The 25,195-nt window shown below is 38.5% G+C and overlaps 3 gene segments (V, D, J or C); all 3 read left to right on the top strand.

The window, feature by feature from the left end:
• The first annotated feature begins 1,105 nt into the window (after positions 1-1,105).
• LOC113909266 lies at positions 1,106-1,847 on the top strand. The segment is given in 2 exon segments: positions 1,106-1,192; positions 1,408-1,847. Coding segments are annotated over 2 exon segments (489 nt in total).
• A 7,501-nt stretch (positions 1,848-9,348) lies between these two features.
• LOC118357069 lies at positions 9,349-9,959 on the top strand. The segment is given in 2 exon segments: positions 9,349-9,400; positions 9,571-9,959. Coding segments are annotated over 2 exon segments (441 nt in total).
• Positions 9,960-18,268: 8,309 nt separating this feature from the next.
• LOC118357068 lies at positions 18,269-18,912 on the top strand. The segment is given in 2 exon segments: positions 18,269-18,352; positions 18,548-18,912. Coding segments are annotated over 2 exon segments (411 nt in total).
• Positions 18,913-25,195: the final 6,283 nt, after the last annotated feature.

Raw genomic sequence — 25,195 nt, 5'->3', positions numbered from 1 at the left:
ATCTAAGGAACAAAACAATTTATAAAACATTTCCTTCACCTCAGAAGTCCCCTTGTGCCTCCTTCCAGTCAAACCCCTCCTCCTAGAGACAACCATTTTCTGATAGTTGGACCATCCTGGACTCCTAAAAAATTCTATTTTCTCATAATATAACATGGATGTTAGATGTCACTAAATTGATACATTCACTTAGGGAAGAGAAAATAAATAGGTGATTAAAAGCTGCAGTTGACTGAATCACAGTCATAAATCAGCACACTGATGCCAAGCAAATCAGTCACCAACTTCCACGCTGTGAAAATACAAAGCTATTGAGCTACTGTTTCCAGTGAAATCCTCTGAGCTGCAGCAGAGAGCTGAAGAGATATTTGCAATTTTTGAATGGCTACATTTTTGATATAAGAAAATAAGAATTCATGGTCTGGTGCATCTGACCTTATTTCGACTGGAGGGTGCAATATTCGAAAGCAAGATTTTTCTAACACACTTACTATTGACTGCTGTTAGACACGTGATGCTGGACAATTTTTGTCAATCAGGAAACTTACTGTTGTAGCATTAAACAGACAAGAAACTTTATCCAGTGGAAATTTCCTTAGAAACCAACGCCTTGGAGTATAGGAAGAAAAGTTATGACAATTGAGAGTGAATAGTTTTATCTTCTTGTCTAGAAGAAAAATCTGTGAGTATATTTTACTGCAGATTTTGGCTGGAGGCATAAAAATAAAAGCATACTCTATACAAAAAGATGGATGACTATTTGTCCTCAGAAGTCACCATAATCATAAGAAATTGTATTTGTTTTGAAACTTACCAGTCCATCGTAGATGCACTGGTTGAAGATGGCAAACGGTTGAATTAATACTAATGTCCTACAATTCCATTTAACTCATACACATGTCCAGATATAATGGTTGTGAATTAAATTACAAAAAGACTAAATGAACAAGTTAGACTCTCCCACCATGTAAACAAGCCACAGCATGACACAAGCCCATGGATAACAAGCTGCATTTCCTGTTGTGGCACAGAAGCTTCTTATAGCTCAGTCATGGTGTGTGCGCCCTGTGAGGCACAGGGCAGGTGTTTAGACCTGAATCTGAGACAGAGCAAGCACATTCACTCAGAGGAAGCACTTCCAACATGCTGCTCCCTAGCCTGCTGAGAGTAGTCATAGCCTCCATCTGCCTTGGTAAGGCTAAGAAGGATGGCCATAGACACAGACTCAAGCTCCTCTGAGTCCTGAGTCCGGGAGTAAAGACAGGTGGGGTTATTACTGTCTGGTGGGGTTTAGGAGAGGGAATAATGGGCAGGGGAATCAGAACTCTCAGTCCTACATGAGTTCCTTAAAACCCTAGGGATACTACCAGAAGAATCAGCTTAATTATCTCTTTTTTCTTTTTGCAGGATCCGGCATGACACAGAAGGTAACTCAAGCCCAGCCTGCCATTTCTACGCTGGAGAATGAGGCTGTGACCTTGGATTGTGTATACGAAGTTAGTGGTTCTAGTTATTATTTATTCTGGTACAAACAACCACCAAGTGGGGAAATGATTTTCCTTATTCATCAGGAGTCATACAGGGAGCAGAATGCAACAGAGGGTCGGTATTCTCTGAACTTCCAGAAATCAGACCGTTCCATCAGCCTCACCATCACGGCATTACAACCTGTGGACTCAGCAGTGTACTTCTGTGCTCTGAGAGACACCACAGTGATGCAGCACCGGTGGGAGCCCCACAAAAACCTCAGATCTCCACAGGAGGCACCCCCCACCTCTGAACACCTGGGAGAGTGGCAGAGTGGAAGGAAGAAGCAGGAGCTGTGCCTGGGGTGGTGGGGGTTCTGAGGTGAATGCTTCACTCGAAGGAAAATGAGATTTCTCTGGCTCAGAGAACATATCGAACAGTGTCATTCAACAAAAGCATCTTTATCTTCAATTCTTTACCTTGCAGGAGATCATTTAGCAAAAGATTAAAAAAAAAAAAAACTTGGTGGTGATGACTACATTAAAATGGAAGACCCAAAATCTAAATGGCTTCCCTGTTTCGACCCGTAGTGCCAAAAGTGGTCATACGGTACCCAAATCTGTCCTGGTGTTGTAAAAGGGACTCTAGGAAGCGTCATTTGAAGGATTTAGTGTTTTCCACAGCCTGAAGCTGAGTCTGCTGCTCTGTCTGTCATATGGATGCACTTTTGCTCTGCAGAGCGCCCCCCTCCTTATGTCCTCTTCTGGTCACTACATGCTCTTCCAGGGAAACCACAATCCCATAGATAGATTCGTTTTGTCCGGTTTTGAACTTTATATAAATAAAAGACTAAAGTTTGTATTTTTTCTATCCTATCTGGATTCTTCTCTTAATATTCTATTTCTGAGATTCAGCCATGTTGCGTACAGTTTAGTTTCTTTTCACTGCTGTGTTAGTACACTACCGGTTAGCCATCTCCTACTTAAATGGTTATTTGGATTTTTCTAGTCCTTGGCTATTATCAACAGTGCTGTATGAATATTTTTATAGTGTTCTTTGGTGAACATAATTACATACTGCTTTTGGCATATATGTTGGAATTTCTGGATTAAAGGGTCTAGATACATCTGGCTTCAATTCCTCCACTGGTTAAGGCATCAGAAAGAGTACGAACAACCTCTGTGTTGTAGATCAACAGAAATTTTCGGTACTCATCATAGCTGATCTCTCAGAAACTTTTGACACTGAGTTGTGACCACTTACTCTTGTGATCACTTACTCTTAAAACTTTCTCTCCTTTTTCTCTGATGAACCACTTTGACACCTGTGCACACTCTCATCTCCCTTCCAATCACTAGCTGTTGGAAGTCCTCAAGGGTTAGCCCTGGGCCACCTCCTCTCCTTATGTTATTCTCTCTCTCTATATATGACATTTTATTCATGTCTCTATGACTCACATATGTATATCTCTGTACCAGGTCTCACCATCTACTTTCTCTTACTTTACACTCAGTTAAAAAAAGTATGTCACTGGGATGTCATGTATATACACAGGTAAAAATAACAGAATAGTCAGCACCCTGGACATAGACATAGTAAACTGAGAGAAATTGTTGTTGCAACCTAGCGTGACCCTCTAAATCCTCCAAACTCCATGACACTCATTTCAGGCTTTCTGAGCAATCTCTTGATTCTCCCTTAATGTGGCTGGAGGAAGATTGGAAATAGCACAACACCAGAGATTCACTCCTATTCTCTCCAACCCCTTAGGGAATTCTCAGTTTTCTCATATATCTCATATGTCTGGATAATAGGCTAAGGAAAGTTTAACAGTTGGGTTTTGTATATGTTTTGCAAGCATCCCCAAGCCTGTGTTGTGGTCTCTCTAAGTGTGTTCTCACGTATTGAGAGCTTTCTCCAAAGACCAAGACAAAAAGAAACATTGTAATTAATATAGACATATGTCTATATCTATGTGTATATATATATATATATATTTTTAAAATTCCTGTTATACCCATAACTGTGAGCTCCATAGAGTAAGGAAACCTGTATGTATTACACATTACACAGTACTTGGCACATAGTGGTTGCATATTAAATATTTATCCGTTGAAGAATAAATTGACAACATCAACAGATACTGAGCTTCTATCATTTGGATGCCATTAGATAAGTATGGATTAATTATTTCTTGCATTTGCCCATTTCTATGACCATGAGAACACTCCTTCTGTTTGCATGTGCCATAAATTCCCTTTCTGTTTCTACAGATTTTTCTCATATGACACTATTTCCGGGTTTGCAATTTAGATGGTCTCTACCTTGTTGGCATAGATGGAGGCATCTTCATCACCTGAGTGAGGATATAGAAAGGATACCTGGATGTCTCTCATATATGTATGCTGATTCCTCTTGGTTTAGGCTAGAGATGACATCCCTCTGATTTATCGCTTCTCTGGTTTGATCTCCAAAGGATTTGAGTCTCAAATATTTACCGTGGCTGGAGATATGCTTCCTGTAATACTATGGGTGGTGATGGCAGGGGGTGAGTGGTCCAGGCTGAAAGAAAATCACAGTTAACTCAGTTTTCTCTGTGTCCCCATACCTTTCAATTTCATCCTAATTTCGGGAACACAAATGAAATGACCTTTATACAATAGGTGTTCTCCATACACTAGATACTGCCCTTGTGTATAATTGGATTGGGTCAAATGATCTATTGCCAATTGTCTTTACCATCGCCATGGCGTGCTCTGCTTCACTGTATATTTTTTCTCTCAAGTCTAGTGACCTAGTTGATTTACTTAGCTTTTGGGTAGACATTCCTACCACTGGAAGTCCTAATCTAAGACTTAAGGAAAATGAGCCCGTTTTTCTAATTTCCTGATTCTGGTTCCAAGGGCTGAATTATTTCAATCAAGAATACTTTAAAGCTCCTGGATTCTTAGCCCTTAAGAAAACTTTTAAGAAGCTATTATCTTCAGTTGTAATATTGGTCTTTTTAAAATCCTCTCATGAGAGCAAAATCACCCCTGACCCTGGGATGGTAGGAAAAAGCATCACTACATCCTGGAGGAACTGAGCTATTTGGCCTTGGAAATGTGTCTGTGGAAAAAGATAGATAAAAACATGGAGTTTTAGCTAAAAGTAATAATAAAGAAGAGAGGTTTTTCATTCTTGGGACCATTTGTAGAGAATATTCTTTTCTTCCAGAAACATGTGTCCAATTACCAGGAAAGAACTTAAACACAGGAAGGAGAATCTCACTTTTAGTTCAGCTTAAAGTTTGGCTTTAAAGATGATAGATGGGCATTTTTCTCAGAGAATTTTAAAATTTAAAAGAATGCGAATGTTAGGAAATATTACAGTTATCCTTTGTCGTAACATAGGTGTAACCACTTAGCAAATTTATACTAGAAAACATTTCAGAGGCTGATGAGTTTAGGAGGGGTTGGTTTGGGAATCATATTTTTAAATTTACCTTTTAGGTAGAGAAATCATGGTAAGTATAAAAGAAGAAATTTGCAGACTCACTCCTCTGTGAGAAGTCTTCAACTTACATTTTGGTTATGCTGCTTTGAGCTAGTTACATGATCAAAGTGAATAGGTAAAGCTTAAGACAAAGATAAGGACACATTCCTCTTTTTAAAAGAATCTTTAAAAAATTATAAAACTTAACTCAAAATGGATCATGGACTTAAATGCAAAATGTAAAATATGAAACTTTCAGAAGAAAACATAGGAGAAAATCTTTAAGACCTGGGGCTAGATTTGACAATAAAGTTCTAAGATTTGACACTAAAAGTATCACGCGCACACACATGCACACACATACTGGACTACATCAAAATTAAAACCTTTTCCTCTGCAAAATACCCTGTAAAGAATATGAAAAGATAAACTACAGACTGGGAGTAAACACTTACACACCATGGATCTGGCACAGGGCTTATATCTAGAATATATAATGAACCCTTATATCTCAACGGTAAAAAGAAAAATAGAAAAAGGGAAAAAGGGTCGAACAGATATTTCACCAAAGAGAACGCACAGATTGCAAATAAGCACATGAAAAGATGTTCAACATGATTATCCATCAGACAAACGCAAATTATAACCACAATGAAATATCATTACATACCACAGTGGCTAAAATAAAAAAAGAGTGATAACACCAAATACTGGCAAACATGTGGGGAAACTGGATCATTTAGAAATTGCTAGTGGGGATGTAAAATGGTAAGGCCCTCTGGAAAATAGTTTGGTAGTTTCATAAAAACTAAATATGCTTTACCGTATAATCCAGCGATTGCACACTTGGGCACTTATCTTAGAGAAATGAAAACTGATATTCACACAAAAACCTGTACATGGATATTCATAGCGCTTTATTCATAACAACCAAAATTTGTAAAAACTCAAATGTCCTTCGATGGGTGACTGATTAAGCAAACTGTGGCACATCCATACCATGGAATACTACTCAGAAATAAAAAGGAACCAACAGGTTGGAAATACACAATAACTTGAATAGATCTCATGCTTTTATTACTCACGTGGGGTGAAAAAAAAATCTCAAAAAGTTATGACTATACAAATCTATTTATAGAGCATTATTGAAATAAAATGGTAGGGATGAAGAACAGATTAGTGATTGTCAGAGCTTAATGACATCATGCTACAAAAGGGGGTAGCATGAGGAAGCCTTGGGGTAGGAAATCATTGTGCATCTTGATTGTGGCAGAGGATCTATACATATAATACACACGAATTCATGTATCTGTAAATATATAAAATTGCATAGAACTATACACACACACATACACACACACTCAAATGAGTGCATGCAACACTGTGGAAATCTAAATAAGCTCTGTGGATTGTACCAATGTTAATTTCTTGGTTTAGATATCACTGGAGCAGACTGGGTGAAAGTACATGTGACCTCCCTGTATGTTTTTTGAAGCTTCCGTGAATCTATAATCATTTAAAATTTCAAATGTTTTTTAAATATTTTATTATTTATTTATTTATTTATTTATTTATTTATTTATTTAGAGACCACACTCTCACATAAGTGGGGGGAGGGGCAGAGGGAGAGAGATACTCTGAAGCAGACTCCCAGTTGAGTGCAGAGCCGGATGCGGGGCTCCATCCCATGACCCTGAGATCATCACCTGAGCCGAAACCAAGAGCTGGACGCTTAGCCAACTGAACCACCCAGGTGTTCCGCAAAATTTAAAATATTTTTAAAAATTTAACAAAATTCCCATCAAACATGTAGCACTGGGTGATATACACAAACAATGAATCTAGGACCACTACATCAAAAACTAATGATGTACTGTATGGTGACTAATATAACATAATAAAAAAAATGAATTACTAGAAAAATAAAATAAAAAAAATCAAACTCAACAACTGTGAATCATCTCCTTTGGCTCTGTTACACATCACATATTCAGCTCCCCAGTTCTTGCAGTTCCAATCCTGCACAGAGCTCCTGCACTAATCTTGCAGTTATCTTTTCACTTTCTTTCTGAGGCACACATATTCAGTGACAGGGAAAAACTGTCTTTTATATATGATTTGTAAGAGTCAGAGTTTGCTAAGTGTAGTTAGAATAAATTTTATCAGTAAATGATAAATTGTATACAAGTTAGTGCAATGATTTTTAGATCACTAAGAAATTATCCAACTCTCAAAGAAAAAGCAAAAAAATGAACATTGTACTGTTAGTACTACAAATTCTGTGTAGCTCATATTTTTTGGTTACTGAGTGAGAGGACAGATGGAGTGACATCAAAGCAGTGCATCTGAGAGCTGATTTTTTTTCTGGTGTGCAAAGCATGCTATTTGGACAAGTCTGGAGAGAACTATACAAACGGTGGTTAACTGAACAAGATAATGCATCTTCAATGACAAAATCCAATGGAGTGTCATAGAATCAAACAATTAGGCGTTACTAGTTTTGCCATAGATATCCTAGCCTAATTTCAATATTAGCATTGATTAGTATTTCAATATTAGTATTAGTATTGAAATATTATGTTACCCTCTAAATTCAATAGCTCTTATTTTTTGTAGTAATGTGAGCACTGTCTAGAACATGATTACTTTGAAATTTTTACATATCTTTTTAAAACCAGACATGCTGCTTCTAAAACTCAAGTGAGGATGAAATATGCAGGAAATCAGAATCAAGTTTGCAACAGAAGAATAATGGGAATTGGGTGGACCCAAAACTCTATCATACTTCAAATAATATTTTAAAGCTGGAATAATTAAAAATAGTACTAGCAAATGTAGAACCAGAGAGACTATGGAAGAGAAAAGAGAAGACAAAAATAGAAACAAATTACAAATAGGAAATTACTATACCACACAGGTAATGCTTAGCAGAGAGAAAACAATGGAGCAGCAGATAATGTTGGGGCAGTTGTCTAGCCACCTAAAAAAAATTGGCCCCTAAACTTACTCTTAGGTCAAAGTAATTCCACGTGGTAGACTTAAAATACTAAATTTTAAACATAATAGGAAATTTCAGAATTTTTTAAAAGCAATCTTGGAATCAAGACTTTCTAAGCATGCCTCAGATTTCAAATTTCAGGCAAAATAAACAATAAATAAGAGCACATCAAAGCAAACATTGCTACATGGCAAAAACATCAAAAAGCCAAAATCAAATACCAAAATGCAATAAAAAGATTAAAAAACAGGGAAAATGTAACTTTCCTATATAAAGAGCTTTTTAAAATTAATAAGTAGATTAACTCTCCAAAAAAATTGCACCAATAATAGCTAATATTAATCAAGTATATTTGCTATGTCCTAGCCATTATTCTAATTGTATATAACTATATATATGTATGTAATCTATCTATGTCAATACATATTTCAAATGATACAGCAATTCTAGAAGGTATGTACTATTTTTTCTCTACTATTTAGAAAATCAGGGAAAAGCAGGCTCTCCGCTGAGCAAGGAGTCCAAGACTGGGTTCAATTGCAGGACGCTGGGATCATGACTTGAGCTGAAGGAGGATGCCCAACCTACTGAGCCACCCAGACCCCCAGAACACTTACTTTTACTGTATGTCATTTATTTATGTAAAATGTTTGTGATTTACATGGGTAATAGTTACCCTCCCCCAACACACACACAGTGACTTTCTGATTCCTTTGAGGTCTAGAAATGGAGAGGTCTTTTTTCCCCTCTGTTATGTTCTTCCCTCCCTCCTATAACTCTCAAGTTTGTGACCCTGCGTTTTGGTCACACCTGGTCCCTGTAGCCAGGCATAAAATTATTTGAAGAAATGGATTTCTTATATTCCCTATTTCCAATCAGTGAGGTTTTCAGACCTAGCCACACCCTATTTGGTTTCCCTCTTTTTGAGCTCTAGTCCTTTTAAGATGTCACCTGCTGAGATTCTTATATATTATACAGAGAAACACAATCCATTACACCTATACTTGGGTCCAACTCTTTTACAACCTCTGGTAGCAGTTTAAAGGCCATTCAAGGAACAATGAAAGAATTAAAAGTATAAGTAAGGGAAAGCTTTTCTGACTATTACTTTGAACCTCATGGATACTATGCTCACCAAAAGCAAAATGTCCATCCATCAATCTTTTCTTTGTAGGCTGCATGAAGTGGGTGCTGTGAGATTGTGTCGTTGACCAGGAGGTGGCAGTGGTTCTATTCCTCTCCTTCCTTGAATTCTTAAAACATCAAAAGCATGAAATTTACTTTTGATTGACTGAGACACTAACAGAAAGGCTCTCTCCTGCGTCAGAGAACAAGAGCCAAGACCCAGAGACAGCGCCTCTGAGAAGATTTGGAATCCTTAGAAATTGTACCAAGACTCAAACGCCAGGATGGAGAACATGCTGGAATGTACGTTCATAGTTTTGTGGCTTCAGCTTGGCAGTAAGTTGGAGGTTAAGAGAGGAGAACCACCAAGAACACATTTATCCAAAGCTGGGGAGAAGAGATAGGGGTTCCGTGTCAGCTCACCCCGGGGTTTTTTCTTGTCGGAATTTTTCAAAACTGCTGTACCAAAGGCTTTGTATCATTTCTGATTTTGTTTTCCTCAACAGGGTTGAGTGGAGAAGACCACGTGGAGCAGAGTCCTCAGACCCTGAGACTTCAGGAGGGAGACAGTATCAGCCTTAACTGCAGTTACACGGTCAGCTACTCTAAAGGGCTACAGTGGTATAGGCAGGATCCCAGGCAAGGCCCGGAAGTCCTCTTCCTCCTATATTCAGTTGGTGATAAGAAGCAGAAAGAAAGACTAAAAGCCACACTATTAAAGGAGGGAAGTTCTCTGCACGTCGAAGCCTCTAAACCTGAAGACTCAACCACTTACCTCTGCGCTGTGGAGACGCAGTGCTCCCAGGCAGCCCCAGCCTGCACCCAAACCCTGCAGGTGTACTCTGGAATAAGGGCATCTCTGCTGTTTCTCCTCCTCAAAGAAGTACTTACTTAGCATTCAGAGCCTCTTTCCAAGTGGTCTATGGAGAACAAAGTCTTGTGACACAGCTAGATGGCACAGATTACTGTTCCTTCCGTCCTGGTATCCTGGACAGTCTCCTTTGTGTGTTCCTGCATCAGTCTGCTCTTTATAACAGCCCAGGGTTTCCCTTACATGGATACAGAAGGGATAGCTGTGCAAATGGACAGCCTTGGTTTCTTGTTTTGGGTCACTTGAAAAGAGACTGCCCAGGAGTACACACTCTTCCCAGAAATTTTTTTTTAAAGTATTTTACATTCTCTTCTAATAATCTGGTCACATCTCTATTAAGTGAATCTTTTCCATTTTAATATAGTCTTCTTGAAGCCCACATCTCCACCAGCCATATTTTTACATTTCTCTTCTCCTTAATTACCAAATTAATGGAAAGAATTGTCTGTACTCACTGTGTCCATTTCCTCAACCCCCATTCTTCACCCCCACTGGAATCCGGTCTCTATTAGCATCACTCCAACGGAATCTTTTGCCTTCACTCCCACGGCTTTGGTGTTGTTAAAACCAGTGGATGGTTGCTTTATGCAGTCCTCATCTTGTCTGAAATTCTCAGTGGTCTCTCCTCCCTTCTTTTTAAAAATAAATGTTCTTTTTTTTACTAAGATCATACTTCCTATATTTACAAAATCAAATAACACCCTTTTTTGGGTCCCACTCCTCCACAATACTCCAGTCCTGCCTCCCTGATGGCATTGCTTTTAATTCTCAAGTGGCGGCAGTGACATTTACTTCAATATTTTTAAATGCTGTTACTTTGGGGCGCCTGAGCGGCTCAGTCGGTTAAGCATCCGAGGTTAAGTATCTGACTCTCGGTTTAGGCTCAGGTCATGATCTCGGGGTCATGAGATCAAGCCCCACATGGGGCTCTCTGCTCATCGGAGAATCTGCTTCCCCTCTCTCCCTCTCCCTCTGCCCCTTCCCCCATTCATGCACATTTTCTCTCTCTCCCTCTCTCAAATAAATAAATAAATAAATCTTTTAAAAAATGCTGTTTCTTTGTTTTCTCTCTCTTTTTTTATAATTGAGTTATAACACATATAATCAAGAGCACAAAACTTAAACCTACAGCTCAATTAAACTTGTTTATAGCTATGTAATACCGTCCAGATCTACACAGCGAGCATTTCTGTTGCTCCAGAAGATTTTTCACTTGCCCCTTCCAATTCAACAGCCCTTCTTTCCACTCTCCACCTTGAGTAACCACTGCTCTGAATTCTGTCATCTATTCTTGAACTTCACGTGCCTAGAATTGTGCAGGATGGTGCAGTATGTATTCTCATATCTGGTTTTCTTCACTCACCATATTATCTTTGCAATTCACTGATGTTGCTTGTTCCCTATTGATGTGTAGAGTTTCTTTGTCTGAATAAACAATTTATTTACCCATTCTCCTTGAAATAGACATTTGGGTTGTTTGGATTGTTTAGAGTTTGGTGTCATTATGAAAAAGTCTACTAGAAATAGTCATTTAAATGTCATTTGATGGACATATGAACCTCATTACTTTTGGATAATTCCACTGGAATGGATTTACTGGGTCATAGACCAGGCATATTTTTAGCTTTCACGGCTGTTGGTAAACATTTTTACAAAGAATTGAACCAACTTAAAATCTTATGAGCAACATGTGAGAGTTCCAGTTACTCCATATTCTCACCAAAAAGTGGTATATGAGTTTTCACTTTGTTTTTAATGTAAGCCATTCTGGTGACGTATAGTGGTATCCCATAAAATTATGGTTTTAATTTGCTTCTCCTGAGGAATAATGATGCTGAGCACCTTTTTATATGCGCATTGGCCATCTGGATATTCTTTTGTATCCAGTATCTGTTCAATTCTTTTGCCCATTTGTACGATTGTTACCCACATGCATGCGTCCTTTATATATTCTGGCTATGGGCTCCTGTTAAAATTTTGTACTGTGAATTCTCTCCTAATTTGTTGCTTGGCTCTTCACTTTCATAATGATGTCCTTTGAGGTACAGAAGCTCCCAGTTTTAATAAAATCCGGCTAATCATTTTTTCCCATACTGGTTAATATATTTTGTGTGTCCTGTTGAAAAATCTTTGCCTACTTCAAGGCATGGACATGTTTTTTCATTTAGGTCCATATTCCACCTCACGCCAATATTTGTGATAATATGCAATAGGTGTCAAGGTTCTAATTGCTTCATAACCATTAAGTGAAAAGATCATCCTATCTCTCCTAGAATTGCAGTGGCATTTTTATCACACATCAAGTGACCATACACTGTTTATCATCATTCCACTCGTATGATAATGTGTTTATTCATGTGGTTTTATAGTAAGATTTGAAACTCATTGTGTTTTTCCTTCATCTTTGTCCTTCTCCATATTATTTTATCTACTCTAGGTCCTTTGCAATTCTACACAAACTTTAGAACCGATTCCTAAATTCTAAATCCTTTTCAATTTCCACAAAATTTCTGTTGCAATTTTTGTTGGTTTTTCATTAAATCTATGAGATCATTTTGGGGAGAATCGATATCTTAGCCATTTTGAGTTTCATGTCATAAATATAGACTATCAATTTATTTAGGTCACCTTCCATTTCTCTAAGCAATGGTTTCAATTTTTAATGTAGTGATCTTGCACTTCCTATGTCAGTATAGAAATCCCATGCAATTTTTAAAATGTTATTTTCCAGTTGTTGCTAGTGTATAGAAATACAACTGGTTTTTATATATTGACCGTATATTCACTGAACTTGCTAAATTTAGTAGTTAATTCTAATCACTTGTGAATTTGTTTGGATTTTCTACCTCCATAATCATGCACCTGCAAATAAAGAAAGTTTCATTTCTTTGTTTACAGTCTTTATTATTTATTTCCCTTGCCTTATTTGCCAGACTTTATGGCAGGGCTAGCTTCCTGGGAATATTGAGATCTGCTTATTATTACAGGTCAGCAAAGGTTGAAAAATGCAAAGGATATAAACAGAATGAGTGGAGTCTGGAGGCCTGCCTTTTAAGTTAGACCAACGACTAATCTCCTCCTCATAAATGGACTCTGAACAACAGAATCAGCTGTCCCATCCCTCCCTTGTGGGAAGGGGGTGGGGGAAGGCCTAGAAATAAGGGAAGCAGAAGTGGAAGCTTCCTGATCTAGAGAGAGAGACAGAAGTATTCTTTTATCCACATCACCTGGTTTTGTTCAATTTTAGCCCATTGGGTTTATAGCTTTACAGTTTGACCAAGAGATCAGAAAATAATCCTGGGATTCTTGTTTTGACCTGCCCTCATTTTGCCATCCCCATTGTGACCATTATTGCCTTTATTATCATTTATTGAACCCTTAGCACATGCCAAGTGCGTTGCCCAGCACTCTACTTACTCATTTCATAATCCAAAAACTGTGAAGTAATATTAACACATCCTCAGATAAGGAAACTGAGGCATAAGTGGGTTGAAAGATGAAGGAATTTCTGAAAGTAAAATGTTGCAAGCACCATAACAGGAGATTAAAAAATAAGAATTGTGAGCTAAGAAGCTGGACAGTACTTCTCAAATGTTCTGGAGGTTTAAGAATCACATGAAGATTTATTTCAAAAGTGCAACTCCAATTCTGATCAATAGATTCTGAGTGAGTAGGTCTGGCATGAGATCAGGGGCCGCTTTTTTCGTGAGTTATTGATGATTTGGGCTCAAGTGACTGGGAGATCTTACTTTGAAAACCACTGCTGTTGGGAGGCTGCTGGCTTTCAGGAGGATGGGTGATGCAGACCTGCAAGTATTGGGGGTTAACGTAGATGAGAGGTGCTGAGGAACCCTCGAATCCCACCTTGGCATGCCTGGATGCAGCTCACACCTTATTTCTGGTTAAGCCATACCCTATTTTAGTTAGTAGAAAATTTCCTTTTTAATGATAAAAAGGTAATAATATTTTTTTCAGCAACAAAAAGAAATTTATCCATGGTTTGAAAAGCAACAGAGAGGAGTAAGAGATAGACAAGCCTTTTGGTTATAGACTTAACCAGAAAAAAACGCCAAAACAACTTATTTCACTCTCCAACATGGATAAAAGTCTACTCATTCTTTATTTTTTTTAAGATTTATTTATTTATTTGAGGGGGGCGGCAGAGGGAGAGGGAGAGAGAGAATATCCAGCAGAATCTGCACCGAGCACAGAGCCCAACTCACGGCCTGAGATCATGACCTGAGCTGAAATCAAGCATTGGATACTTAACCGACTGAGCCACCCAGGCGCCCTCATTCTTCATTTTTAATTAAAAATTAAAACCTCTCTATATGTTAAAGGTCACAAGTCAATTATCCCTTAATATTTTCTCCTCTCTTCCAAAATTTAAATATATTACATTTAATTTATTTTCATTAATCTTTTTACTCTCTCTGGATTCTTTACAACATTTTAACTTCATATCAAAGAAAGCTGGTTACAACACTGATAAAGAGCTGCTTGCTGCAGAATATAGCACAATAGTTTTCTAATCTCTGCCTTTATAGTTCTCCTAATAATTTCCAGTAGAGACCACAAGATGACTCATAACCATCTCATGACCATGTTTAATCTTCTGTCATAGCCTCATAGCCAGGCTTTCCCTTTCCAATATTTATGGTGAATTTTGGTGAGTGTGAGGTCTATTATTTAATTTCGTCCCCAAACTTACTTAATATTAATGGAACATTCTTAATATTCCTAGTATTATTGGAGTATATAAGATACATTTATTTGTATATTTATAATCCATATTATATTTCTATATCCATATATATTTATATAATAAATAATTATGGGATATATAATATATAATTATGAGATATATTTATATATTATATAATGTATAAGTATGAGACTATATGTGTATATATTTTCATGCTGTCTTTTGAAGAGTTAGAAACTTTATTTAAACTCACCTGGGGCACCTGGCTGGCACAGTTGCTTAAATCACGGGCTCTTGGTTTAGGCTCAAGTCATGATCTCAGCATGGTGAGATAAAGCCCCACATAGGGCTCCACTCAGTGCAGAGTCTGCTTGAGAGTTTCTCCCTCCCTCTCCCTCTGCCCTCCCCCTGCTTGCACTCTCTCTCTCTAAAATAAATAAAATCTTTTAAAAAAATAAAATAAAGAATCATCTATAGAATTAAATATTATTTTTCCAGTTGGATGAATAGGATGTACTGGAGGGCATTTTCCATTGTCACAAATTTGGCCACTAGGACCCAAAACTAGGGACCAAGAAACCTTAAGCATCCACCATTTTCCATTAAGAAAGGCTTACAGCCAGATACTCCCCCTAGGATTTATGAAGAAGTGAGCAAACAAGATCTATATCCCCCAACCTCCAATCTTCACCCCCCCTTAGCTGATGTGAGGAATGGGAGGAACCAAGAGAAGAAAAAGTGTTCCCCTTTCCCCAAAAGTCACTCGAGGAGTCAATACCATCCCCCCAAATGACTTTTAAAGACAAAGTCACCTGAATAAAAAGGAAAATTGCATGGCATTCTGTTTTTGCATATCTGCTTCTGATTGTGATCTCTTTTATACCAACCTGCTTAACAGAAGACAAGGAAATTGGAGAAAAATGGTGGCGTGGGGAGGGGTGGCAACAGGGCTGCCTGGGTTTCTCCATTAGGCTTGGTGAAGAAGAGCGAGTGTTCTCCTGGGCAAGTGGCACCTCTGAAGGCAGCAGGGCCTGCACTGTCCTTACAGTGCTCCAGGCAGAAGAAAAGAGAGAGCATGAAGCTGAGGAGAATGCCCCTGCGTGGGGACCCTCTGGGAGGGGACCACTGGAGAGGGAAGAACCCAGACTTGAGGAGTCCCCTCTGGGTCCCCTGGTGCTCTCCCTCTTGGGGATGCCTGCCCCTCAGAAGCCATCTAGAAAAAAGGAGATGGGAGTGAACAGAGAAGCCAAGCTGACCTCACTGTAGCCAGGAGTCAAGACTCAAGTTCAGAGAGCAAAGGAGAGATGGCAATCAGTGGAAGATATACACAGGGCTGCAATGAGATTTACAACTGAAAATGGCCCAGAGGTTTTGCCGTTTTCTTTCCAGGATGTCTTTAAGAGAATAAGGTCCAGCATCCATCTGAAGCACCCATTAATACTTTAAGCCTCTTTGCTTGTCTTTGATACTCTTTCTTCTCCGCTTAGAAAATCTTTGCTTCACCCAGAAAATGTTGATTTTGTCTTGGTAAGTAAACTTGCATTATATCATCGTATCATCCTCTAAGTCTGCAGTTGATTTCAGATCCTTTCATTTGCCTATAAGGTTGAAACTTTTGAAATAAAATGGCAAGAAAGGCATCTGTATTTTCTTTTTCCAGTTGTATGTCCCGTCCTTGAAGTGATGAGCTGACAATTACCCCGCTGCCTGAAAGAAAGATCATGTGGTTTTTTAACAATGAAAAGAAAAAAAAAGCAAAAACTCTTAATATTGCAAAAATTGTCCTGTCCCACATGGCGATCATTCTGAAACCACAAATGACCAAAATTGAAGTCCTTTCTTCAACATCATAAACACATCTCAGCAATTCTCCTCCATGTCTAGAAAGCAACTTTACTAAAGCAGGTTGGTGGACTCACCCGGGGTGGGAAAGAAGGCCTTCCTGTGTTCAGTCACAAAAGCGGGATGGATGCTCTATTGTCAACAGCATCCCTGATCAGTTGGGGGAGAGAGTGTTTGGCTAGCATTCAATGTCGAGGTTGTGCAGAGCTGTGACAAATGATATATTTTATTCTCTTCGTTATAAGCAGAACAGTCTGCGCACAGTGTCCAACATTCAGTGATTCCTGGTCTTGTCCCAATCCATTATGAAAGGTTTTCTTTCCACTTAAAATAGGATGACAGAAGAAGACGGGAAGTGTAAAACAGGAAGTTTTCAAGCCTAAATAATCTATTTTTGTCAATTTTTTGTAATGATAGAGAAAAGTAGAATTTTGTGGGGGTGGGAAGGAAATTATTTTACTCAATCTATTTCAGTTCTCTTAAATTTGGGAAGATCACGGGAAAAAGTTTTCAAGGTCACTCTCTCCTTCTTACAGAGCTTTCTTCTCCTCGCTCCTTTCTGTCCTCCGCTGTAGGTCAGCTGTGTGTGACCATGAAACACACACACAGAGAATGGGGAAGGCGGCTTTTGAGCAGGGTTTGTGGAATATAAAAGGGGGTGCCATTCCAGGTCTCTTGTTTTCTTTATACCAACACGTGAAGTCTCTGAATGCCCTCCTAGAGATACATGATCCCTGAAGGCATTTTAGGAGACCAGAGACTCAGAAAACTTGGCTTCTAGATCAGGCTCTGACCTTCACCTTCCCTGTCCCTTTGAACACTTCGCCTTCCACATCTGAGTCTCTTTTGCTCGTTCTTGTCATTTAGACGGGCTTTCTTGGTCCTCTCATGTATATTACTTGGTGGTTTTCCTGAACTAAAGAAAAATCCTCTGAAGTCCCCGGACCATCAGTTATGGATAAGATATATTCTCTCTCTTGGGTTGTGAAAAAGCAGTAAGAAAAGGATTCTGGGTGGATGCTGTCCTTAATGTTCTTATTTTCCTCTTTCAGACTCATCCTCTTAGAGTTTAAAATTCATAAATGCTCTCGAGAGAACCCCTGGGTTAAGAGTTTATCATGTTTTTACCCTGGCTCCAGGGACATCACTAAACCGGGGAGATGCGTCAACCGAGAAGCTACCATCTCACAGCTGACTAGAGGCCTGGAATTCCCCAGCGTGACAGCGGCCAAGTGAGGGGCTGCAGTGACTCAGCTGAGTGTCTGTTCTCTTACCTCTTACCTGATGGGTGAGAAATGATATAAAGGGACTTTCCAAGAAGGTGTGAGCTGAGAGAAGCCAGCACTTCAGGGCTGAAGTGGCAAGGGGCGGGAGCAGTTCTAGGAACCTAAAGAAAGCAACTGCAAGTGGATAGTAAACATTTAGATTTCTTTTCTGATATAAGCATTTGTACTCTACATTTTTCTCTGTGCATGGATATTTTGCAGTCTACACATTTGGTATTTAAAACTTTGTTGTCACTCAGGAGGAGGAGGAGAGAGAAGCATTTCCCTGGCAATGCTGGGGTGGGTCTTCAGATGGCAGTGTTTCCATTTCTACCTCCTTCTCTGTGCAGATCGGTATGTGTGTGTGCTTGGTGGGGGGGTGAGTGCGTGCATGTGTGCGTGTGAGCGTGTGACCTTTCTCTGATTGGCTGGGCTGACGTGCTGTTTCCCATAGATGTTTGAACATAGGAGGTAGAAAAGCAGATTCTTTATCTTGTGAGCCCTTGTCAATATTCCAGACACAAGAACAAGTTCTTAGTGACTCTAAGTGACAGAAAGAATGGACAAATCCCTGGGCTTGCTCATCCTTTGGTTACAACTAGACTGTGAGTTAAAGGGATTTGGAAATGGGCAAAGAACAGACAGACCCCAGGGCATTTCTCTTCGGGGAAGAAAAAGAAAGATAAGGAGTTGTACCAGTGTGATGTTTTGCGTAGATTGAAAAAGCAAAATCAAAAGTAATTTCCAAAGAAGAGTTAACCACTAACCAGTCCCTCTGTCTGTGTTCTCTTTCTGGACAGGGGTGAGCAGTAAACAGGAGGTGAAGCAGATTCCTGAAGCTCTGAATATCTGCGAACAGGACAGTGTGGTTCTCAACTGCAGTTACACAGATGGCGCTCTTTATTCCCTTCAGTGGTTTAGGCAGGACCCCGGGAAAGGGCTCACATTCCTGTTGTTAATTCAGTCAAATCAGAGAGAACTAACAAGTGGAAGAATTAAAGTCTCGTTGGATACATCGGCAAGACAGAGCACTTTATACATTGCAGCTTCTCAGCTCAGTGACTCAGCCACCTACCTCTGTGCGGTGAGGCACAGTGCTCAACAGGCTCCTGTCACCGATACCCAAACTCTGCAGCTGGGGCTCCAGTTACGTGTTCTGTCTTGAAGCTGAGGAACCTTTCTCTATCCAGGGGTTTTCTAAATTGATTCTCTCCCAAGATAGAAGCAATTAAGTATGCAAAACCTCATCTATATATGGATCTATACATATATACGTATGTGTAGATACACATACATATATAAGTACATACACATATGTATCTGAAGTTAAATTTGGCCTTTAGTTTTTTATCAACTTCAATTTAAATAATAGCTTTACTGAGATTAATTCACATGCCATACAATTCACTCTTTTAAAATGAACCATTAAGTGGCATCTGGTACATTCACAGTGTTGTGTAACCACCACCTCTATCTAGTTTCAAAACTTTGTCATCACCCGGAAAAGAAACCACATAACCATTAAGCGGTTACTCACCATTCTCCCCTCCCCCCAGCCCCTGGTAACCTGCTTTCTGTCTCTTTGGTTTTACCTATTCTGCTCATTTCATGTAAATGGAATCATACTGCCTTTTGGGTATAGCTTCGTTCACTTAGCATACTCTTTTGGAGGTCCATCCGACTTAGGACCAGCTGGAGAAAGATGGGTATTCACCACTACCCAATCACATAGGATGCCCTACTTCTAGTTAGCCGGTTACATCTTCTCCATTTTTCCCTTGTTTTGCTAGAAGTTTGCCAGTTTTACTGATCTTTTTAAAGAACCAGCTCTTTGTTTTATTGATTTTCTCTACTGTTTTTCCATTTTCTATTTCATTGATTTCCACCTTTATTATTTCCTTCCTTACACTTGTTTTGGATTGATTGTTCTCCTCTTTTTCTGGGTTTTTGAGGCGAGCCCTTAGATGATTGACTTGAGACTTTTATTCTTTTCTAATATTTGTGTTTAGTGCTATAAATTTCCTTCTCAGCACTACTTTGGCTAAGTCCCACAAATTTGGATATGTTGTATTTTCATTTCCATTCAGTTCAATATACACTGATTTCCTTGGAGACATTCTTTGTGAGCCTTAGATTGAGAAGTGTGTTGTTTAGTTGTTAAGTATTTGGAGATTTTCCTGTTATCTTTCTGTTACTTATTTATAGTTTCATTCTATTGTGGTCAGAGAACACAAACTTAATGATTTTAATTCTTTTACATTACACTTGCTGAAGTTTGCTTTATGGCTCAAGATATGGTCTTACTTGGTATGTATTTCATGGGCACTTGAAACCAATGTGTGTTCTGCTGTTATTGGGTAGGGTGTTGATGGGTAGAGCTGGCTATTAGAGTCTGCTGGTTTGTGGTGTTGTTGAGTTCTTCTATATACTTGCTGATTTTCTGGCTAGTTGTTCTTTCTTGTGGAGAGAGGGGTATTAAAGTCTCTAACAATAATTCTAGATTTGTCTATTTCTCCCTTTAGTCCAGTCAGGTTTTGTTCCACTTATTTTTCAGCTCTGTTGGTGGGTGCATACACATTTAGGATTGCTATGTCTTCTTGGCAGTTTATCCTTTTTATCAGTATGGAAGATTCCTCTCTGTTCCTGGTAATTTTCTTTGTTCAGAAGTCTATCTACTTATCTGTTAATAAAGCCATTATTCCTCTCCTTTGATTAATGATCACATGATATATCTTTTTCCATCCTTTTACGTTCAACATACCTGTGTCATTTAAAATGAATTTCCTGTACACAGTTATAATTGGGTTATGTTTTTTAATCCATTTTTATTTTAACTGTCTTTTCATCGGTATATGCAGAGCAGTCTCTGTATCTTAATTGATGTATTTATATAATTTGATTTTAATTTCATTGATATTTTGTGGCTTAATCTGCATTTTATTTATTTATTTTCTTATTCTTATTGTTTTTTGTTTTCCTGTGTTCTTTCCTTTTAATTTCTGTGAGTTATTTGGCATTTTCTAGAATTCAATTTTAATTTATCTACAGTGTTTTAGATGTATCTTCCTGTATAGCCTTTTTTAATGGTTGCTCTAAGTACTAACAGAGTCTACTAGTGATGTCATTTCACCAATTTGAATGAAGTCTAAAAACACTGTCTCCTTTTTACACCCATTTATCCTCCGTTATTCATAATATAATTTTATTTAATATTTCTTCTATATATATTTAGAACATTAGACAGTGTTATAATTTTTGCTTAATCCATTAAATGTAATTTAGGAAACTGAAGAGGAAAAGGAAAGCCTAATGAATTTATCCATATTTTTGTTTACTGTGTTCATTTTTTCTTCCTGGTGTTCCAAGATTCCCTCCTTTATCATTTTTTTTCTCTTCTATATTGACAGCTCTTCTCCTTCAGCAATTGAAAAATATTGGGTTACTTCCTTCTGGCTTTCTTGGTTTCTGTTGAGAAATACACTGTCCTTGGAATTGTTTTTCCCTTGAGTAAGATATCATTTTTCTAGCTGCCTTCAAAATTCCTTTCTTTCTTGGTTTCTTTCTTTGTTGTCAGATTTTACTGTGATGTGTTTGAGTATGAATTTCTTTGTTGTTTTCTGATTATTGTGCTTTAGCTTCTTGAATCTGTAGCTTTATGTCTCCTAATAAATTTGTAAGTTTTCGACCATTACTTCTTTGAGATTTTTTAGCTCTACTCTCTCTTTTCTCTCCTCCTGGGATTCTAATAATTCAGATATTGGACCTTTTGGCTTAGTCCTACAGGTCTCTGAGGCTCTGATCACTTTTTTCAGTCTGTTTTTCTCTGTTGCTCAAATGGGCAGTTTCTATGGTTTTATTTTCTTGTTCATTGATTCTCTCCTCTGCTGCTGTACTCATCGCTGAGTTTTATTATTTTTTTATTTTCAGTTCTAAAACTTCCATTTAGTTCCTTCTTATATTTCTTTGCTCAGTCTTTCTCTTTTTTTAAATTTATTTTGAACATGTTTATAGTTGCTTGTTGAAGCACTTTTTATGATGGCTGTTTTAAAACCTTTGTCAGATAATTCTAACGTCTGCATCAGCCTGGTGTTGGTATTGGTTGCATTTCTCATTCAGGTTGAAATTTTCCTTGTTCCTTCTATGATGAGTGATGTTTAGTTGCAGCCAGGATATTTTGAGTATTATGCTGAGAGACTGTGGAGCTTATTGAAACCTTTTTTTTTTAATGTTATGTTAATCACCATACATTACATCATTAGTTTTTGATGTAGTGTTCCATGAGTCATTGTTTGTGTATAACACCCAGTACTCCATTCAGTACGTGCCCCTTTAATACCCATCACCAGGCTAACCCATCCCCCCGCCAAAACCCTCAGTTTGTTTTTCAGAGTCCATAGTCTCTCATGGTTCATCTCCCCCTCCGATTCCCAGCACCTTCATTTTTCCCTTCCTGCTATCTTCTTCTTCTTCTTTTTTTTTTTAACATATCATGTATTATTTGTTTCAGAGGTACAGGTCTGTGATTCAACAGTCTTACACAATTCACAGCACTCACCATAGCCCATACTTTCCCCAATGTCTCTCACCCGGCCCCCCATCCCTTCCACCCCCCCACGACTCCAGCAATCCTCTGTTTGTTACTGAGATTAAGAATTCCTCATAGTAGTGGGATCATATGATACATGTCTTTCTCTGATTGACATTTCGCTCAGCATAATACTCTCCAGTTCCATCCACATCGTTGCAAATGGCAAGATTTCATTCCCTTTGATGGCTGCATAATATTCCATTGTATATATATACTACATCTTCTTTATCCATTCATCTGTCGATGGACATCTTGGCTCTTTCCACAGTTTGGCTATTGCGGACATTGCTGCTATAAACATCAGGGTGCACATACCCCTTCGGATCCCTACATGTGTATCTTTGGGGTAAATACCCAGTAGTGCAATTGTTGGGTCATAGGGTAGCTCTATTTTCAACTGTTTGAGGAACCTCCATACTGTTTTCCAGAGTGGCTGCACCAGCTTGCATTCCCACCAACAGTGTAGGAGAGTTCCCCTTTCTCCACAACCCCACCAACATCTGTTGTTTCCTGACTTGTTAATTTTAGCTATTCTGACTGGTGTGAGGTGGTATCTCATTGAGGTTTTGATTTGGATTTCTCTGATGCCGAGTGATGTTGAGCACTTTTTCATGTGTCTGTTGGCCATTTGGATGTCTTTGCAAAAATGTCTGTTCATGTCTTCTGCCCATTTCTTGATTGGATCATTTGTTCTTTGGGTGTTGAGTTTGATAAGTTCTTTATAGATTTTGGATACTAGCCCTTTATCTGATATGTCATTTGCAAATATCTTCTCCCATTCTGTCAGTTGTCTTTTGGTTTTGTTGGCTGTTTCTTTTGCTGTGCAAAAGTTTTTTATCTTGATGAAGTCCCAATAGTTCATTTTTGCCCTTGCTTCCCTTGCCTTTGGTGATGTTTCTAGGAAGAAGTTGCTGTAGCTGAGGTCAAAGAGGTTGCTGCCTGTGTTTTCCTCTAGGATTTTGATGGACTCCTGTCTCACATTTAAGTCTTTCAACCATTTTGAGTCTATTTTTGTGTGTGGTGTAAGGAAATGGTCCAGTTTCATTCTTCTGCATGTGGCTGTCCAATTTTCCCAACACCATTTCTTGAAGAGACTGTCCTTTTTCATTGGACCAAATGGGTTTCACAGATATATTCAGAACATTCCACCCCAAAGCAATGGAATACATATTCTTCTCTAGTCCCCATGGAACATTCTCAAGAATAGATCACATCCTAGGTCACAAATCAGGTCTCAATTGGTACCAAAAGATTGGGATCATTCCCTGCATATTTTCAGACCACAATGCTTTGAAACTAGAACTCAATCACAAGAGGAAAGTCGGAAAGAACTCAAATACATGGAAGCTAAAGAGCATCCTACTAAAGAATGAATGGGTCAATCAGGAAAATAAAGAAGAATTAAAAAAATTCATGGAAACCAATGAAAATGAAAACACAACTGTTCAAAATCTTTGGGATACAGCAAAGGCAGTCCTGAGAGGATAGTATATAGCAATACAAGCCTTTCTCAAGAAACAAGAAAGGTCTCAAATACACAACCTAACCCTACACCTAAAGGAGCTAGAGAAAGAACAGCAAATAAAGCCTAAACCCAGCAGGAGAAGAGAAATCATAAAGATCAGAGCAGAAATCAATGAAATAGAAACCAAAAGAACAGTAGAACAGATCAACAAGACTAGGAGCTGGTTCTTTGAAAGAATTAACAAGATTGATAAACCCCTGGCCAGACTTATCAAAAAGAAAAGAGAAAAGACCCAAATCAACAAAATCATGAACGAAAGAGGAGAGATCACAACCAACACCAAAGAAATACAAACAATTATAAGAACATATTATGAGCAACTCTATGCCAGCAGATTAGATAAACTGGAAGAAATGGGTGCATTCCTAGAGATGTATCAACTACCAAAACTGAACCAGGAAGAAATAGAAAACTTGAACAGACCTATAACCACTAAGGAAATTGAAACAGTCATCAAAAATCTCCCAACAAACAAAAGCCCAGGGCCAGATGGCTTCCCAGGGGAATTCTATCAGACATTTTAAGAAGAATTAATACCTATTCTCCTGAAACTGTTCCAAAAAAATAGAAATGGAAGGAAAACTTCCAAACTCATTTTATGAGGCCACCATTACCTTGATCCCAAAACCAGACAAAGACCCCATCAAAAAGGAGTATTACAGACCAATATCCTTGATGAACATGGATGCAAAAATTCTCACCAAAATACTAGCCAATAGGATCCAACAGTACATTAAAAGGATTATTTACCATGACCAAGTGGGATTTATCCCTGGGCTGCAAGGTTGGTTCAACATCCGCAAATCAGTCAATGTGATACAATACACTAACAAAAGAAAGAACAAGAATCATATGATCCTCTCAATAGATGCAGAAAAAGCATTTGACAAAGTACAGCATCCTTTCTTGATCAAAACTCTTCAGAGTATAGGGATAGAGGGTACATACCTCAATATCATAAAAGCCATCTATGAAAAACCTAGAGCGAATATCATTCTTAATGGGGAAAATCTTTTCCCCTAAGGTCTCAGCTTTTCCCCTAAGGTCAGGAACGCAGCAGGGATGTCCACTATCACGACTGCTATTCAACATAGTATTAGAAGTCCTAGCCACAGCAATCAGACAACAAAAAGAAATCAAAGGCATCCATATTGGCAAAGAGGAAGTCAAACTCTCACTCTTTGCAGATGATATGATAGTGTATGTGGAAAACCCAAAAGACTCCACCCCAAAACTGCTAGAACTCATACAGGAATTCAGTAAAGTAGCAGGATATAAAATCAATGCACAGAAATCAGTGGCATTCCTATACACCAACAACAAGACAGAAGAGAG

The sequence above is a fragment of the Zalophus californianus genome, chromosome 6, assembly GCF_009762305.2.
Source record: "Zalophus californianus isolate mZalCal1 chromosome 6, mZalCal1.pri.v2, whole genome shotgun sequence".
Taxonomy (NCBI): Eukaryota; Metazoa; Chordata; class Mammalia; order Carnivora; family Otariidae; genus Zalophus; species Zalophus californianus.
Note: the sequence above shows the minus strand (reverse complement) of the source record. Positions and strands in the feature narration are given on the sequence as shown.